At 33.4% G+C, this 21,162-nt stretch overlaps 1 protein-coding gene across 1 annotated transcript; it reads left to right on the top strand.

Moving 5' to 3' along the window:
- Nucleotides 1-220: 220 nt before the first annotated feature.
- On the top strand, nucleotides 221-7,285 carry LOC131153887 (tetraspanin-8-like). The gene is made up of 2 exons (XM_058106336.1): nucleotides 221-322; nucleotides 6,935-7,285. Exons 1-2 carry the CDS (start codon nucleotides 221-223, stop codon nucleotides 7,283-7,285), a joined length of 453 nt encoding a protein of 150 aa, XP_057962319.1.
- Nucleotides 7,286-21,162: the final 13,877 nt, after the last annotated feature.

The raw sequence follows: 21,162 nt of genomic DNA on the forward strand, positions 1-21,162 counted from the left end.
AAATGTTTTAAATGCAAGCAAATCGGCCACATTTAATTTTACTGTCCACTTAGGAATAAACATGTCAGAATCAAGAAAGTGTGGATGGTTAAGGGTGATCTAGGCACTAACCCCTGTGGACCCAACATAATTTGGGGACCAGCATCAGTTACTTAAACTTTCTTGTTGATGTATTTGAAATCGTCCTCTTCAAAGAACAAGTAGTGGGTGCTCACGACATATGACCGGCGATAAAGCGAAGTTTGCTTCCATCACTCCCAAGGATGGAGGATATGCAACATTCAAAGACAATGCAAAGGGGCACATCATCGGCGTAGGTAAGGTTGGTAAGGAACCTTCCCTTGTTATTGATAATGCATTATTGGTTGATGGATTGAAACATAACTTGCTGAGCATTAGTCAACTATGTGATAAAGGCTATAGGGTATCATTTGAAAATGATAAATGCATAATTGAAAGTAAATCAAATAATGAAATTCTTTTTACTGTAGATCACCATGAAAATGTATATACTACTACTTTTGATAATATAGCTTCGCAACAAGTAACTTGTTTTTCTGCAATAAATGAAGCTAGTTGGTTATGGCATAGGCGCTTAGGACATGCTAGGATGGAATTATTGTCAAAACTAGTAAGAAAAGATTTAGTGAAAGAAATGTCTAAAACACCATTTGTGAGAGAAAAAATCTGTGATGCATGTCAAATGGGTAAGCAAAAAAAATCAAGTTTTAAGAAAAAGAAATTCATATCTACCGCTAGACCACTTGAAATGCTTCACTTAGATTTATTTGGTCCTAATTCAGTGCAAAGTCTAGGTAAAAAATCATATGCTTTTGTGATTGTTGATGATTATTTTAGGTTCACATGGGTGTTGTTTCTCTCACATAAAAATGAATCATGTGAACAATTTACTAAACTATGCAGAAGAATTCAAAATGAAAAAGGGTATAAGATAACTCACATAAGAAGTCATAGAGGCACTGAATTCAAAAATGATGGCATAGAAAATTATTGTGATCTAGAGAGCATATCACACAACTTTTCTGTACCTAGGACCCCTCAACAAAATGGTGTAGCAGAAAGAAAGAATAGATCATTGCAAGAAATGGGTAGGACAATGCTAAATGAACATAATCTACCTAAATATTTCTGGGCTGAAACAATTAGTACTACATATTATGTAATGAATAGGGTTCTAAACAGGCCATTTCTTAATAGGACCCCTTATGAAATCTGGAACAGCCACAGACCTAATATTTCCTATTTTCATGTATTTGGCTGTAAATGCTTTGTGCTTAGGGATAATGAACATCTAGGAAAATTTGATTATAAATCTGATGAAGACAATTTCCTAAGTTATTCTCTTAATAGTAAAGCATATAGAGTATTTAATAAGAGAACTTTAACTGTCATTGAGTCTATTGATGTTGTATTTAATGAATCTAATCCATTTTCTAAGAAAGATGATGAAAATGATATTGACATTAGAAAATGCATAGACAATCTATCTCTTGAAAACAATGTGAATGAAAATTCAGAAATAAATGATAAATCATCTTAAAATAATAAAAATGAGAGTGAGGTTCAGGAGCTGCATGAGGATTGGAAATTTATTAGGAATCATCCCTTTGATCAAAACATAGGTGAACGTTCACGTGGTGTAGCCACCAGATCCTCTTTAAGAAATCTAGTGAGTCACTTTGCTTTCCTATCCCAAGAAGAACCCAAAAATATTAAAGAAGTTATAGAAGATGAGTCTTGGGTGTTGTCTATGCAAGAAAAACTTAATCAATTTGAAAGAAATAACGTGTGGACCCTAGTTCCTAGGCCTAATGATCATATAATTATTGGAACTAAATGGGTATATAGAAATAAGAAGGATGAGAATGGGATAGTAACTAGGAATAAGACTAGACTAGTTGCCCAAGGTTATAATCAGGAGAAAGGGATAGATTTTGATGAAACATATGCTCTTATTGCTAGAATAGTAGCCATCCGTATGCTACTTGCTTATGCTGCTTTTAAAAACTTTAAGTTGTATCAAATGGATGATAAAAGCTCATTTCTTAATGGTTATATTAATGAACAAGTGTATGTAGAACAACCACTCGGTTTTGAAAATCATAAATATCTTGATCATGTATGCCAGTTGTCCAAAACTTTGTATGGATTGAAATAAGCTCCTAGAACTTGGTATGAGAGACTTAGTGGTTTTCTATCAGAAAATAGGTTTACCCGTGGCAAAATTGACACTACACTTTTCATCAAATATAAAAATGATGATATGCTCCTTGTGCAAATTTATGTAGATGATATTATTTTTAGAGCAACAAATGATGAGTTGTATAATGAGTTTGCCAAATGCATGTAAAGTGATTTTGAAATAAGCATGATGGGTGAACTTAATTTTTTCCTAGGGATGCAAATTAAACAAGCTAAATATGGGACTTTCATTTGCCAATCTAAATACGTTACGGACTTGCTCAAGAAATTCAATATGGAAGATGGTAAAATTCTTAGCACTCTTATGAGTTCTTCCTCTAAATTAGATAAAGATGAGCAAGGGATTCCTGTTGATGCAAAATTATATCGTGGCATGATTGGGAGTCTTCTATATCTAACAGCTAGTAGGTTTGATATCATGTTTAGTGTGTGCATGTGTGCTAGGTTTCAGGCTGCTCCTAAGGAATCTCATCTATTAGCAGCTAAACGAATCCTTAGATATCTAGTTGGAACCATAAAGTTAGGATTATGATATCCTAAGCATACGACCTTTGAGATTGTTAGCTATATCGATGCTGACTTTGCCAGTAGTAAGGTTGATAGGAAAAGCACTAAAGGCACTTTTCACTATTTAGGTTAGTCTCTCGTTTCTTGGTTCTCTAAGAAACAAAACTTAGTTGTCTTATCCACTACCGAAGCAAAATATATTGCAGCTGGAAGTTGTTGTGCTCAAACTTTATATATGAAATAATAACTTGTGGACTTTGGATTCTACTACGATACAATACCGATTAAATGTGATAATACTAGTGCAATAAATATCTTAAAGAACCTTATCTCACATTCATGAACTAAACATATTGAAATTATACATCATTTCCTTTGTGATCATGTGTAGAAAGGAGATATGACACTTGAGTTTGTGTGCACATATGAGCAGTGGGCCGATATTTTGACCAAACCCCTTCCGGAAGATAGGTTCATACAGATTAGATGGGAACTAGGTCTAATGCATAGTAGAGATGCCTCCTAGTTTTTGGATAAAGTGCATAAACTTAGGGGGAGCTTCTTAACATAGAAAACATACGACTCTGAACTTTAAATCTATCATTGCATTATACATTATGAGTTTGTATGTGTTTTTAAAATGCATGACCATTATATATCTTGCATGTTTAATAGTTATATTTATGTTTTGTGTCTTGATCATACTGGACTATTTGGGTTAAGTAGTTGTGGATAAACAGTTAATTTTAAAACTCAAACCATGTAATTTCTATACAAGTATTTTTGGGGAAATGTCCTATTTTCAAACGGCATGCTACTGAAATTTTTAAAAATTTTCAAAATCTATCTTGTATATTAATGTATCATACTATTTGTTTCATAACCCTTTTTACTATTGTCAAAAGGGGGAGAAAAGAATAGGCAAAAATTATGTCGTACTTAAAAAAATTGTTTTTATTGACAAATCTTTAACATTATGCAAATTGTCAGGGGAAGCCTTTCAAGGTTATACCCACTTTTTGCATGGTGTATTTGTCATCATCAAAAAGGGGGAGAATGTTGATCTCATAGGTCATATCCAGTTTTGATAATGACAAATACTCAAGTATTTGATGACTATATAGTTTATGTGCAGGTATATATTAGTAGTTCAATTGGCGCATATGGACTTGAAGAGGATAAAGAGCCAGAATCTGAAATTTTTTATATGTTGTATTTTAATTCAGTTTTTATTCGGGTCTATAATAATTAAAGCTCAATGGACTATAATAATCAATGCATTACATGCATGATAGGGTAGATAAGCTCAAAGTTCTTAGACTAACCTTATGACCCTCATATTTGCATAGAAATGTGTCATTTCATTTTAATATTAATCATCATATGTATAGGGACAACATTATAAAGAGAATTGGACCGAAATACCCTCGAAGGGCATGTTCGGTCGACCGAACTATAATGAGTAGGGACCTTCAGTCGACCAAACCTCCATTGGGTCAACATTTTGACCCTTCAGTCGACCTACTAAAAATATAAGGCAATGCCCTGGTCGACCGAACCCCCACGCGGGAAATCTCAATGCCATGGTCGACCATCCAATCTAGTTCATTCTCATGCTGGTCGACCGGAGGTTCATAATTGTTTTATGAATGGCCAATCGAACACATAGTTCAAATTTTTTCTGGTTGACCAAACTTAGCACTTCGGTCGACCAAACTCTCAAGATGTTTGACCGGTCCTCTCGGGTTGTCCGAATTTACTGAGGTTAAAACACTATTAAAATTTATTAACCTTACTTAAACTTTTGCAAAAGTGACATCTATATCCTGAACGGTTATAATTTTGGGGAAGTCTATATATCCCCCCTCATTTGAAAAATTAGTAACTTGATTAGCAATCTTAATTAGCAAATATTTCTGAATTTCAAAAATCCCTACACTCATGTTCAAGCTCCCTACACTCATTCTTACTCATTTCTATTGCCAAAAATCATTTTGTAAGAATGTTATTGTGACTTTCTTATTAAGCTTACGCTCTCTTTTGTTCTTGTTGATTGAGATAAATTTTATTAGAGAGCAAGCTTCAAGTTTTTCTAAGATACTTTGTTAGTAAGTCTTCTATAGGAAAACTTCTTTGAACTCGTGAGTTTTGCATCTTCATTGCAGTACTCAAAGAGCTTGTATTGCGTTTTGGTTGTTAAATATTATTTTGCGAACTAATTTCAAATATTTACTATGATTTATTTTGAGAAAAATATTTGTTAAAGATATTTGAAGTGTGCTTGAAATCTTTGTTGTTGCATTGTGATTGATTCCATTATCTTGACACAAAGATTCTCACATATACACTCTCACGTATTGATTGTTATTCTTGCATCATATTGAGAGAAGATATTAAAATTACATTGAACTTATCATATCTTATCATTCGGTAGTGTGCTAATTATAATGGTACAAAATTTGCTTGATTGAGAAGCATATAGTTTGTATGTATATTCTATTATGAAATCTGTTGTATCTTAGGTGTGGCCTGAGGGGGTGGTAATCCAGCCTAGGAAGGATTGTTTGTAAAGGTTGAGGTCAGCCTTATTCTAATTGGCCTGGTTGTTTTAGGTGTTGCTTCACCCGTTAAGTGAACCTATAGTGTAATCTTTGTGCTTGTTAGCCAAGGCGGGGATGTAGGTAGTTTGTCGAACCTCAATAACATTTTTGGTGTCGTCTCTATTTACTGCTTTATTGTGCATGCTTAATTAAATTAATTTTGTAATTTATTTTTCGCTGATTATTTATATTGATTTATTTTATATGCACTAGATTGACCATAGGCTTGTATAATACTGCTATTAGTGGATTGACATAGGAAACAAAATTTTAAAATATCAATTAATCCCCCCTATTGGGATTACAGTAAAGTTAACAATAACAATTCCCGAAGGTTAGTATAAACCATACTTTCGCTGTATATTACCATAAAAATCCCACAGGTTTAATTATATAATAAAAATAACCATTCTCATGCCACACGATTTGAATGATATATTATACTTTAATAACTGCCTAAAGAACATACGTCTACTACAAAAAAATTGGTCTTTAGTGACAAAACTATTAGTGACAGATTCAATTTCATCACTAAAAGTGGGTATTAGTGATTGTTTTAGCAACCATCACTAATACGACACTATTAGTGACGAATTTGAAATCGTCACTAATAGTTTCGTCACTAAAAATTAGAAAATATTGCGGAAAAATATTTTTCCCACGAAAATTATACTTGAAAAATATTAGCGATGATTTTTGCGGTATTAGTGACGAATTAAAGTCGTCTCTAAAAGATACTTATTAGTGACGATTAAATAATCATCACTGCTATTATTTTATTTCACATTATTATTGACGAATCTTCAAGTTCGTCACTATTAGCCACTTATTAGTGATGGATTTGAGAAACGTCACTAATACTTCTTTTATTTAAAAAAGTAAAAAAAAAATTATTTCACAATATTAGTGACGAATCTTCAAATTCGTCACTATTAGCCTCTTATTAGTGACGGATTTGGGAACTATCACTAATGCTTCTTTTATTTAAAAATAAATAAAAAAATTTATTTCACAATATTAGTGACGAATTTGAAGATTTGTCACTATTAGGCCCTTTTTAGTGACGGATTTAAGAACCGTCACTTATACTTCTTTTATTTAAAAAAAATAAAAAAAAATATATTTCACAATATTAGTGACGAATCTTCAAATTTGTCACTATTAGCCCCTTATTAGTGACGGATTCGGGAACCGTCACCAATACTTCTTTTATTTAAAAAAAATAAAAAATTTTATTTCACAATATTAGTAATGAATTTGAAGATTTTTCACTATTAGCCCTTTATTAATGACATATTTGGGAATCGTCACTAATACTTCTTTTATTTTAAAAAAATTTTAAAAAATTTATTTCACAATATTAGTGACGAATTTGAAGATTCGTCACTATTAGCCCCTTATTAGTGATGGACTTGGGAACCATCACTGCTCATTTTTTATTTAAAAAAAAATATTTCATAATATTAGTGACAAATTTGAAGATTCGTCACTAATAGTCTTACATTGAAAAACCCTCGTGGGTTCTCCCAATTACCCTCCTTTCCCTCAAATCCTCCTCCTTTCCCTCTATTTCTCAATCTCTCTGGTCTCTCTCCCTCTCTCAGTCTCTCCATCTCTTTTCGTCACCAACGCTGGCAAATTGCACGAGCACCAACTGTAAGAAGTTCTTGGAGAAGCCAGTGATCGTTCTAGGGGTGTTCCTTATGGTGGTTTTGCTAGCAAGGCTCATCGGTGCGTGTTGTCGCGTGTTAGCTTCTCTGGTTCGACCTCCTGGTGATGTTCCTGCACATCATTTTGCTATTTTGCTTCATGATCTTTGCGTTTGTGGTGACCAATATGGGAGCAGGGGAGGTGTTGTCAGGTATAAGGAGTACAGGCTTGGGGATTACTCCAACTGGTTACACAATAGGGTTAATAATGGTAAGAACTGGAACAGGATAAATAGCTGCTTGTAAGACTCCAAGGTCTGTCAAACTATGGCTAATGGCTTCACCAACGTTACCGTCCAAAAGTTTTACTTAGAGCATTTGTCTTCCATTCAGGTAAAGATACAGAAGTTACTCCCTTTTGTTCTTCTTTAATCTCTCCTGGTTCAGATCTGAATCTATATATTTTGTGCTCTTATTACTCATTTATTTGTTAGTTTGTTTATTTGTTTGGTAAATATGAACTACTTGATGCAATTTTTCATTTAGGTTTGCAGATTTTTTTTCTTTTTTCTTTTTTCTTTTGCTAGGCCATTTGTGTCTATGTTGCTTAATTATATATGTGAGAATTTGTTATATATACCTTAACCTTATCTTTTTGTGAATATAACCTTAATCTTTAGTTTTTTGGGGATTTTTGATTTCCTTAAACCATCGTCAACATTCTTTTTATTTTATTTTATTTTTAAAAGAAAAATAAAATTCAGAATGTTTCAAAGTTTTGTTTCTTAACCTTTTGACTACTAATGGCTTTTAAGATTCTTAGTTCACATGGTTTCGTTGATATTTTCTATTAAGGGGTTATAATGAACCCTTATACATATATATATTTGTGTGTGTGTGTGTGTGTGTATTACTGGACACAATTATTTGAACCATTGTTCCTTCACTCTGTTGTGATTGAATTTTTTTTTGAGGGACTAAGTTTTATGAGCAATTATGTACTGGAATGCATTTAGAGGTCCATGTGCAAGTTTGTGTGTTTGTAATAATTATTAGAGTTGCTGGCTAGTGACGGGAAAAAATGAGCACACTTGAGTAAGAATAAATTGGTTATAAACAGAAATTTTAGTTGGATGCATCCAAATCCAATAGTCATCATATACTTGCAAACTTGTATATATTTAGGTTCTGATCACGCAATTTAACATACTTAATAACTCCATATGTCCAATAAGTATGCCTTAAAATAACATATTCTCAATTATTTGTTTCCTCCTTATATCTTCAGAATTTTTTGTTTTTACATATACTTTTTGTTGTATTTAAAAAAAAAATGCGAATATTGTTGGCTTGATATATTTGATTGTTTATAATTTGAGTTTATTGGAAATTCTATCTTAGAAATCCCAAGCTATTGATATGTTGGAACATGTTTATTAAGAGATTAGTGAACATACATGCTGATTCATTTGAAGATTTTAGTGTTAGTATTTTTGAAATTGAGAACTGTGGTTGGAGAGTGATGTTTTCTGTTTTTTGGTAGAAGGTTGACTACATTAAAACACCAATGAGAGGATGGCATAAGCCAGTACAAACTAGAAAACTAGACAAGTAAACACAACTACATGATTTACATCCAAAACAATTTGCCTTGCAACATTATCCACGTTAAGCTTATCATCTGAGAAAACCTTCTTGTTTCACATCCTCCAGATCTGGTATACTGTTGAAGCCCATCCAAGTTTAGCCTTTAAAGCCCCTTAATGGATGGATAATCCAAGTTTGAAATCCTATGAACAACTTCCTCCCAGTTTATGACTGCAACATGTACTCCCAAAGTAAAATGTGTCAATTTACAACTTTGTCAAGCACAGACCATAGATTACCCACATTATTTGTCTAGTAAAATAAAAAATCCATTTTGACCATTCTAAAAATTTCAATCAATTTACGTTGAGGATAAGCTTTTATTTACAAAAGCTCTCCTGAAGGAGGCCAAAATTATTTTTACCATACCTGAGCCAATGCCTTTTTCAAAAGTTCCTTTTCACCAAGCACAAGGAATAACCAAACTAGGGTTTATTTCAACCCCTTGCAATTTTCTTAAAAAACTGACACAAGAGCTTATTAATATATATTTATTATTTTTTTATTTCCTTGAAAAACAAGAACTATTAGAAACAAAAAGCTAATTTTGAACATTAGATAAAAAAAAGGTTGTAAGATGCTCAAAAGTATTTAAAATGAGTAAAATAAATATGTATTGTTAGGAATTATAATTAACATTTTATAGTTTTGTAATATTTATAAAAGTCAAGGGCAAAAAGCTAATTTTGAACATTAGATAAAAAAAAAATTTGCAAGATGCTTAAAAGTATTTAAAATGACTAAAATAAATATGTATTGTTCAGAATTATAATTAAAATTTTATAGTTTTGTAATTTTTATAAAAGTCAAGGGTAACAATAGAATAGGATGTTAACAAAGATTGCTTTTAGATTTTAAATGTTTCAAATTTATAGCTCTTACAAGCTCTTCAAAAAACACTAAATGCCTGATCAGTTATACCCCAACTTTTGCTTTTAAAAAGAAAAAAGCTGGGACAAAGAAAAAAAATAAGATAATCCCAAAAGCAAATAACCAGAAGTTACAAGGGAAAAAATTCCAGAGTATATGCAATATCCAAACTAACCTTAAATCAAATTCCTAAGATCTCTAAATTTCAAAATCACGAAAAAATAGATCTTCAAGTATTGCCTAGAATCATTCATGGCAAGACCTCCGTCAGTCACTACCTGTTTTTAGTATCCTACGGGAAGGTTGAAGCACTTAGGGGTCCAATATTCATGGCAATCAACTATTTTCTTTTGCCCAAACCATACTGAAAAATTAGGCTCTGCATAATATGGGAATGGGCAACCAATCAACCAGAAACTATCTATAGAGCTCCACAGAATCTTGTCATTCTGTTCTGAATTAGGTTGAAACACCAGTTTCTCAATCAAATCTTTCACATTTTGTGGACTTCTTCTAGGCCACTTCCATTCCTTATTTTGCACCTTAGATCTCAGGTTAGCATGTTTTTTAATACCAAATTCATATTGAATTTGAATTCCATAGTGCTCAATAATTTTATTTTGGTTTTTATAGGAGAAAGCTATAAAACCAACATGATTCAGATAGTCAGCAGACTCTACCAAATACTCCAGCGAGTGTACAAATGATGACATTCTATTAAAAACAAACATCTATGCCCATCTAACCCACTCCTTTAAGCTTGGTCAAACACCCAGCCAGAGCCACAACAAAAGCACTTTGAGAAGTAAGATGTGCTAAACTAATAAAACAAGCATCTATGCCCATCTAAACGATGCAAATGTAGGCAAGGATCCTCTCTGCTAGCTTGGCTCTTGAAGGATGAGAGAAACCTTGGTTGAAATTAATAGTTGGGTTAATTCTTTATTGAATTAAGGTAGTAAAAGAGGAGATGGTTCAAGCCCATATAAATTTCACCATTTGAATGTATATTCCTTTCTTATTAGTATATTGTTTACCATATAAGTGTTGTGTTAAGACTTTCTGCTCTTATTGAAATTATATTGCATCTCTTGTGAAATACTAGATTGAGTTGCCATACTGGTTGTGAATATGCTTTTTGCATGGCTGATGCAGATTTGTATATTACATGCTGGTAGTGAATCTAGGTTCTAGCTTGCTCTTATATATAAACTCTTTTTCAGGTAATTTTGTTTTTGGAAATGTTCGCTTTACAGTCGGCATGCTGCCAAAATTTTGTTAAAATTTTTTCCAAAATTTGAGATAATAAATGTTGAAGTATATAATTGTATAAGCATCAAATGAGTTGAGTAATGTTCTTGGAACCACAAATAGCTATTACTTGTTGGAAATTAAGCTCAAAAGAGGAAACTATGTCCATAATTTTGGAAAATTGCCCATTTAGTGCATCATCTCATTAAATTGCTTTTGATCTTCCATTAAATATACATTTGAATTCGAATTTGTCACCATTTTCAAGACTCATTATTATTTATGATTTTATAATTCAACCATTACTATTTATAAATTTTCTAATTCAAAGTCACTAACCAACACATATGTTGTATATTTTAGAACTGTGATATAATATAATGGATGCATGCCTTTGAATTTAGAACCCATCTAAGCATATATATATATATGATTGCAAAGCACGACCACTCGCCACGATGCGCTGCCAAGCGGTAAAGGGTCCAAGACCTGCCAAGGGGAAGTCTTCTTCCAGGGGTTGAGCGGCCCTGAGTGAGCCCGAACGGATTTCGGATGAGATGAGAGCACCAAGGGTGACTCTTGAGGATGTGTAGTTGCCCTTGGCACGTTTTTTTTGTGCCACACATTAGAGAGCAGTCCCCGAATGTTACCCCAAGGCTTACAAAGAACATGCTCGCTCATCCAGTGTTGTTCCATATGATTTGGTCGACCATGCCACATGATTTTTCTATGGAGCCTCCGGCGAACATTCCTAACCATCTAGTGCCGCACCATATCCTCAAGCCACACAAAGCACCACCCTCCCCTCTTACCCCTGACTTGCATCGTCTTCTGGAGGAAATGGCACGAGACTAAGATGCCGCTAGAGGAGTAGCCGCCTCGCCTTGCTTGGCTAGTTCTGATTCTAATTCTGACTCTGATTAGGATTGACTAGATGCTTGGGAATCTTTTGATGCGCTTTCTCTTTTGCTTATGTACTGTACTCATGCACCCTTTGCTTTTCTTTTCTTTTCTTTTCTTTTATTTGTTTTTTCTTGTATTTTGTTTTACCATGCTTTTGAATGACTGTATACGTGCTTCGATATTTCTATCTATATTGTATTGCCTCTAAAACTAATGAAAATAAATGGTGCTTTTGGTTTCTACTTGCATTTTGTGCTTCACTATATCATTACATTTTTCTGGCTATTTTTGGATTTTATGTTGATGTTACTTACATAGATAAGGTAGGCAGATAAGTGTTCACTTTTTTTCTCTTTCTTGTGGCATATTTTCCTTTTTTGAAGGAGGGCAAATGGAAATTGTGTTCTCAAGTATTTGATTTTTATTTGTCGCTAGGAGAAGGAGTCCTGGGATATAAGCACTTAGGAGAAGATTGAAGCTGCTGGTAGAAAGAAAGAAGAAGGAAAAGCATTGTTCAAGATTGGTAAATATCTTAGAGCTTCATAAAGATATGAAGATGTACATTTGCCTAGCTGAATTTCATGAGGATGAACCCAACTGAATTTCATGTATATTGAATTGCATGCCTGAACTGAACGTCATCTGTATGACTGATGAAGAATCCTATGAACTACATATTGGTAGTTGCTTAAGTGTTTCATGTTTGGATTGAACGCATGAGAACACACAGGGGAGCTGGCCTTAGTGAGTTGGCCTAAATTTAACTATCTTGGGGATTCAAATGAATTGTATTATTATTGTTTTTGTGATTTTCAGGTTTGAGAAATGTTTTATTTATAGACGACATGCTGCCAAAATGTCATTAGAAATCCTATACATGACTATAGCCATTAAAATGTGTACTAAAATGATTACAATGTCCTTTATATTTTGAAAGGATGAGTGAATAAATGAATAATTGAATTTCATCCTTATGCTTTCTATAAATTTCCTACATCACTAGGAAATTAAAATCAATCACCTGCAATTAACACAATCTCATAAAGGTATGAAGTGTTTTGTGATAAACATAGTTTGTGTATTGCATTTGTTGCATATGTAGAGCATTTAGATAAATGCAATTAGTACAATCTCATAAAGGCATATATTGTTGTGTGATGAATATAATTAATTTGTGTGCCACATCTGCTACATATGTAGAGCATGTAGATCAACAACTTCCTCACCTTTAGTGATTTCTATACCTTTTGCAAAAACTATAAACTACTTCAAGAACATCTTCTCGATGAAAACCTAGGACAACCTGCACACTACGATTACCATTTATACACCAGGATTTCTCGGGCTGTTTTGTTTTATTTAAGTCCATACATAATATCTATTTTTATTTCGTGAGCTCGAATACATGCTTGTGTTGAACGTCAACTGCATGAATGATACAATATATTGTGAATTGCATAATGGTTGTGGATTTAGGTTGTTGCATGATTGAAATGATTTATTTGCTTAAAATAACCAGATTTCAGGTGCAAGTTTTATAGGAAAATTTCCAATTTACAGACAGTGGCTCCTCCTCGCAATAATAGGGTGCTTCTTCTTGTATATTGTGATGTTAGGATCTTAGTTCAACTGATCTCACAAAATTCTTTGTGCTTTGTTTCAGAAACTAGTGGAGCCAATAAAAATAGAATATTGGAGTGTTGTGAACTTCTTAGCTTGATGTGATATATGTGGTCTTGTGAGAGATCTAATCAAATATGGAGAAATGAAAGGAATTGTAAGTTTTATTATTATGTTTTTTTCAATATAAGAGACTATGGTATTATGTTATATGAATTGTAGAATTCTCGGATTAGAATACATGCTTGTGTTGAATGCCAACTATATGGCTGATGCAGTATATTGTGAATTGAATGCTGGTAGTAGATTTATGTTCTTGCATGATTGAAATGATTTATTTGTTTAAAACAATATACTATTTTAGGTACAAGTTTTATAGGAAAATGTCCAATTTACAGTTGGTGGCTCCTCCTCGCAACAATAAGGTGCTTCTTCTTCTACATTGTGATGTGAGGATATCTTAGTTCAACTGATCTCACAAAATTCTTTATGCTTTGTTTTAGAAACTAGTGGAGCTAGAAAAGAGTGAACGTTAGGGTGTTGTGTACTTCTCAGCTTGATGTGATATCCGTGGTCTTCTGAGAGATCTAATCAAATGTGGAGAAATGAAAGGAATTGTAATTTTAATTATTATGTTTTCTGCAATATAAGAGACGATGGTATTATGTTGTATAAATTGTAGAATTCACGGGCTGGAGTACATGCTTGTGTTGAACACCAACTGCAAGGCTGATGCAGTATATTGTAAATTGCATGTTGGTAGTGGATTTAGGTTATTGCATGATTGAAATGATTTATTTGCTTAAAAAAATATACTGTTTCAGATACAGGTTTTATGGGAAAATGTCCAATTTTACAGACGGTGGTTCCTCCTCACAACAATAAGGTGCTTCTTCCTATACATTGTGATGTGAGGATATCTTAGTTCAACTGATCTCACAAAATTCTTTGTGCTTTGTTTTAGAAACTAGTGGAGCCAGTAAAGACTGAACATTGGGGTGTTGTGAACTTCTCAGCTTGATGTGATATTCGTGGTCTTGTGAGAGATCTAATCAAATGTGGAGAAATAAAAGGAATTGTAAGTTTTATTATTATGTTTTTTGTAATATAAGAGACGATGGTATTATGTTATATGAATTGTAGAATTTGCGGGCTGGAATACATGCTTGTGTTAAACACCAACTGCATGACTGATGCAGTGTATTGTGAATTGCATGTTGGTAGTTGATTTAGGTCATTGCATGATTGAAATGATTTATTTGCTTAAAACAACCAGGTTTCAGGTATAGGTTTTATGGGAAAATGTCCAATTTACAGACGGTGGCTCCTCCTTGCAACAATAAGGTGCTTCTTCTTGTACATTGTGATGTGAGGATATCTTAGTTCAACTGATCTCATAAAATTCTTTGTGCTTTGCTTTAAAAACTAGTGGAGCTAGTAAAGATTAAACATTGGGGTGTTGTGAACTTCTCAGCTTGATGTGATATCCATCGTCTTGGCAGAGATCTAATCAAATGTGGAGAAATGAAAGGAATTATAAGTTTTATTATTATGTTTTATGCAATATAAGAGACGATGGTATTATGTTATATGAATTGTAGAATTCGTGGGCTGAAATACATGCTTGTGTTGAACACCAACTGCATGACTGATGCAGTATATTGTGAATTGCATGCTGGTAGTGGATTTAGATTGTTGCATGCTTGAAATGATTTATTTGCTTAAAAAAATATGTTGTTTCAGGAATAGGTTTTATGGAAAAATGTCTAATTTATAGATGGCATGCTACTGAAATTTTGTTAAAATTTTTCTAAATAAAACCATGTACAAATTGTGTACTGTTTATTGTAAACACCTAGGTTTGGAGCATATCTCTATGGAAAATGTCCTATTTACAAATGAAATGCTGCCAAAATTTTTCTAAACTAATAAAATTTAGCTATTTAAAATTGTATCTTTTTTTTTTAACTATGTCCGAATGTCTGATTATTTTGCTATCAAATCATTAATACTTATAGTACGTATACATATATGATAAAAAATCTATACTAATTATTTTTTATATAATTCTTAATTTGTAGGGTTTGCGGCTGTCACACCATCAACACGATGCCATGCACTACAGAAGGATGCAACATTTGATTTTTTTTTTGCATTTTTTTTTTTTTTTTGTTATCTGAACATATGGGATTCATGTATAAAACATTCGAAATTTGTATTATATATTTTTATTTGATTTTGAATTAGAATTTTTAATAATTTATGAATCTTTTTAAAAAGTTATGGTTTAATGTTATCTATGCGAAAATGTAATTACAAATTTTTACAAGAATTAATGATTAAAAAATAATTAATTTTAAATTATTAGTGACAGTTTGAAAATCGTTACTAATAATTGTCTATAGATATTAGTGAAGGATCAAAACCGTCATTAATACTATACTATTAATGACGAATATTGATCCTTCACTAAAGGTCAAGTATTAGTGATGGTTTTGATTTTTTCACTAAAGCCCAACTATTAGTGATGAATTTAAATCCGTCACTCTACACTATTAGTGACAAATTATGATCCTTCACTAAGGGCCAAGTATTACTGACGATTTTGATCCTCACTAATACTCTACTATTAGCGACGGTTTCAAAATTCGTCACTAATAGTGGAGTATTAGTGACTATTTTGATCATTCACTAATACTACACTATTAGTGATGCTTTTTAAATTTGTCACTAATACCCTACTATTAGTGACGAATTTGTGTCGAGCCAATATAGAATTTATAGTGATGGTATTGGGGTTTTAGTGACGGTTATAATTTGTCATTTACTACATTATTAGTGATGATTTCAAAATTCATCACTAATAATTAGTAGTAACGGCAGATATAACAACTAATTTAAAATCATCACTAATACTTATAAATTCATCACTAATAGTATTAGTGATGGTTTTAATTATTCCCTAATAACCTTATTTTTTGTAGTGATCACAGTATACCCAAATATGTTTTCCAAAAAATAAGGGTATGATCACCTCCACAATTAAATTTACTCAGAACATATATATGTATATACTTTACAGGAAAAAGGAGATGGTCATCCCACTCATTTGACTTTTCCAAAAATACGCGTATAACAACCAAAACCATCGATTTCATGCGCACGATTCATACAGAAAATATGATATGATGTTCCTGTAAACACATACTCAATTTTACACAGTTTAATTTCCAAAATACACTGGTATGATATAATCCCATTACCCATACTCAACTTTAACCTATTTGATTTTGTAATAACAACTAACACTATATCCTTAGGGTCATAAACTCAAGTTTAATCAGTTTAATTTTGAAAACAAACTGACATAATTTATTCCCTTTACTTGTTCCTGAAAATATGCTTGCAATGTTCGAAAAAAAAATGAAACCCTAGCTTCCTAAATCTTGCCACAAAGAGAATCCGGAAAGCTGAGAGGGAAGAGAGAGATGATCGGAGAGCGAGAGAGGCCTTTGGATGAGCTTAGGAGAGAGAGAGAGAGAGAGAGGGACACGAAAGGGATGAGAGAGGAGAGAGAGATGAGAGTGTTATGAAAAAGAAAAAAAAAAGCCTTAACGCAACTTAAAGCTCTCAGCCCACCTAAAATCGTCGACGGTTTCCCTGAACTTTCAGAAACCATCGACAGTTTGGTCTTACCAAACCGTTGCCCATAAAACACTGTCGACGGTTTGGTCCTGCCAAACCGTTTTCCTCCTTTTATTTATTTTTTCTTTTTTTTTATTTTATTTTTCTTGGTACGGGTTCCTACACTTGCAGTTTCGCAGGATAAATTGGAGTAGAAAGGAGATTGTGATGCAAGTGGAGTTTCAGACTCAGGGGAGAGATGACATTGGTCATAATGAAGGGATTTCTATCTCGAGGGACCAGCAGGATCACAATGGGCTTAGAGGCACTATCAGGCCACCGCCTAGGTATAAATTTTATGATCTAATGTCTTATGCATCCATTACTACCAAAAAGGACCCTACTACCTTTCAAGAGGTAGTGCACGACCAAAAGAAGGATAGGTAGATAGGTGCCATGGTCGAGGAGATGAAGTTACTGTATAAGAATCAGACGTGGGGGTTTGTGGAGCTCCTAGAGGGGGAAAGGGAGATAAGATGTAAGTGGGCAATTATTTTGTTATTTTATGTGAGTGACATTCCAATTGATAGGAAGGTTTAAACTGAGGTAAATCAGTCGGGGTCTCTGTTGAGAAAGGAAGATGACATGAAGGTTTTGGGTGTTGCCAAGAGTATTCTTGGGTTAGAGATTCATAAGGATAAATTACTACGAGATTGAGATTATCTTAAGGTTACTTTGTGGTCATACTTGTAGGGAGATTGATGTTATCTCAGGGTGGCTATGTGGAAAAAACTAAAGGGAGATTGCTGTTTTCTCAGGGTGGTTTTATGGATCAGGTGTTGGTGAGGTTTAGCATAGTTAATGTTAAATTGGTCATCGATCATTGGTACATCATTGGTGAATTTAAGTAAACATTCTACCGCTCAGTACTCAAGGACAGACGGTGATGTTAGGGACATGTCAAAGGTTTCCTATGCCAGTGCAATGGGGTACTTCTATGGGCAACAGAGTGATCTGCTAGTTGTGAGGTTCGTGGATGGAGACTACAAAAGGGACTTGGATGACGGGAGGCCTACAATGGGGTAATGTTATGGGATGACCTAATTTTTGGAAGTCAAGGATGTTGGCCTAACTAGGCTTTTCAATATTGTTTTGATGATAACAAATGAAGGATGTTTAACATGTGTTGTTGATTGACTTTATTTTAGGAATAAGTAAAACTACACTCATGTTTGTCATAGAAGCAAGTTAGAAATCAAAGTCAGTCAAGTGAAAGCTTCTCAGAGTATTGAACTAATAAAAGACAAATAAAAAGCTTAAAGGCTAAGTGTGACTTGAAGGCAAGTTGAATCTCAAAAGACTTGAAGACTTAGTGCTCAATAAGTTCATATTTAGAAAAACATTTGTAAGTATTTCAATTCAATACTATTTAGAAATATAAAGCTCTTTAGGATAAAAAGACTTAGAGACTAGTTTTTTTTTTTTTTAAATATCCTTGAAAATGACTTTGAAAAGTTATAATTGAGTCTTTCAAATAAACTAGAGTTTAAAAATAAAAAATAAAAATATTGAGAAAAACAATGGACTAGTCAACCGACTAACTAGAACACACTAAGATTGGTCAGCCGACTGACAAATATAAAACTAAATAAATATGTCCATCTGATTGACCATTTTGAACATGGTTGAGTCAGCCAACTGACTATTAATTGGAATAAATTTTTTGGACAGACAGAATGCTGTCAGCCACCTTTCCAGCTGGCTGACCTGCACAAAAATGACCCAATCGAGTGAGTCAGCCGACTGACTCCACAGAGATTTTGAAATTCGAACTTAATGGGAATATTTTCAAAATTAATTCTAAGATTTTAAATCTTTTGCAAAGTTGACCAAACACCCCAAGTCAACTTGGTAAATAAAGAAACTCTTTCACAAAAAAAATTCTATAAATACCTATTTAGACTTATGAATCAAATTGCTCAAGCAAGACAAGCATCCTACGTTCATACTCTCCAAAAATCCATACTTGCTCATATCCTTGTTGGGAGAACTCTACGAAATTGCTGATTGATCAAAAGCCTCGGTTTTGATTTGCAACTAAGTTTTCTCTATCTATAAGAAAGAACCTTTGGTGATATCTAAATCTTGAGCTTCATATTTTCTATTTAGTATTTGTTTTGAAGTATATTAAGTGCTCTAACTTGTACAAATTTGATCTATTTTGAGAGTGTTCTTGTACGCAGATTCTTATTTCCATTTAGTAGTTCTTTGACGATTCAAGATTGATTTGGATCGTTGGACCAAGCTTGCGCTGTCGCTTGGAGAGGTTTCTTTTCTTGAAAAAGAGGTTATTTGTAATGGTTTTGTTTAAGGAACGGGTATAGTGGAATCCTTAGGTGGTTAGCCTAAGGCGAGTACGTAGGCTGGGGATAAGCCTAACCTCGTAAAAACACCGGTGTCACTCTCTTTCCCTTATTCTCTTTAAATTCCAGTAAAAATATAAATTATGTAGATGTTGTAATTCTCTCAATCATAAAAACAACATGTATTGAAAATTAAATAAACTAAAGTTTAATTTGTTCTTAGGCTTACGGAAACCGAAAGGGAGTACGTTGGTTAATCAATACTTTGCGGAAACTGTAAAGGAGTACGTTGATTAGTTAACAACCCAAAACCTATTAACTAAAGGTTTATTTGAATTTTGATTTTGGAAATAGTGATTGAATGCTATTTTGATTATCAATTGAAAGGCCAACTACATTCTCTATAGGGCTTACAAATTCATATGCACAGGGCTGCAAACAATCAAGCTGAATATTGCCAAAAGAATTGCAAAGCATATATTGTTTGGTTACTTATATTATGGTTGATTGGTTTGAGTAGTTGATTGGTTGTTTTTTTATGTTGTGGTTGTGGATTGAATAAAAGACTTAAACCTTTGTGTGATTACTAAATCAACAAGAAGTCAAGAAATCTTTGAAAGAATTATAAAAGGTTACGAATTCATAAAAGGATTTAAAAGAAATTTTAATAACCCAATTAACCCCCCCTCTTGGGACTACACCTTAGTTTTCACAGGGTACAGTCTCAAGTCACACTCGTTATAGTTGGATCGGATTTATCAGTAGTGGCTGAGGCTGCTAAGATGGCTATGTGGTTTAAAGGATCATTCAAGGATCTAGGTGTTCAGCTAGGTGGAGTTCCTGTTACCATGGACAAGTTCAAGCATGGTTTGGACTTGGTTTACATCTCCAAGTGTTAGATGCAAGGCAGTCCCAACCTACTGACCCGGGTGGAGCAACAGGGTTATGCTTTTGGATTTCTCTTAAGTGGTGAATATTCACCAAGGTGGAGATTGTTGGGGATGTGGCTTATATTCTAAGTGGAACACATACACTAGGGAAAGCATTATGAAGCGAGGAACAAGAGAGAGGTTTGCAAGATGGTAGGATTGAGGGAAAATCGTCGACGGTTTGGGTGTAACTATCAATGGTTTTAGGAAGTGTTGCAGGGTGTTCTTCTTCACTTTAAACCGTTAATGGTTACACTCATGGATGTCACAGAATTTCGATTCGAATTTTAGTAGATTGGGAGTTTTTGGAGGAATTTGCTTCGGTGGATTGCTATAGAAGTGTTTTAAATATACTAGAAGTCTTCTATACACATTAGATTAGTATATAATCATTATTATGTAATCCTAGTTGGGTAAGTTTCATGTAAGCTTCACAGGCTTTATGCAAGCTTCATTATGATAGTGAAAAACAACCACTGCTCTCGTGGATGTAGGCAAGTTTTTGAACCACGTAAATTCTTGTGTCTTTGGTTATTGCTTTCATTGATTCTCATTGTTAAGTGATTGCTTGTTTAGTATAGTTCATCATCGAGTGCTTACTTGCTTGTTCCATTGATTTTTTCGTGAGAGTTTGTGTGAGGTCTTCCACTGCGCACACTCAGCATCGACAATTGGTATTAGAGCGCCGATGGTTGGCACAACATCACTACTTGTTATAAGCATATTTAGCCTACTTGCTTACTTCTTTAAACAAATGTCACATATAAAAGGTGTAATAAGATGAATTAGGCCACTTTATTATTTGACATATGATAGCCCTATTTACTCCATTCTACTTATCGCTTACCGTGTATTATGTATTTGATGCTTGTCAACAACTACAAAAAAATTGATTTTTAGTGACGAAATTATTAGTGAAGGATTCAAATTCATCACTAATAGCAGGGTATTAGTGCCGGTTTTAGTAACTGTTACT

Source organism: Malania oleifera, chromosome 4 (genome assembly GCF_029873635.1).
Source record: "Malania oleifera isolate guangnan ecotype guangnan chromosome 4, ASM2987363v1, whole genome shotgun sequence".
Taxonomy (NCBI): Eukaryota; Viridiplantae; Streptophyta; class Magnoliopsida; order Santalales; family Ximeniaceae; genus Malania; species Malania oleifera.

Coding starts and splice junctions, on each gene's coding strand:
- LOC131153887 (XM_058106336.1), top strand. CDS start 221: ATGACCGGCGATAAAGCGAAGTTTGCTTCCATCACTCCCAAGGATGGA. Junction 323..6,934: donor ACATCATCGGCGTAGGTAAG/GTTGGTAAGGAA, acceptor TCCCTCTCTCAG/TCTCTCCATCTCTTTTCGTC.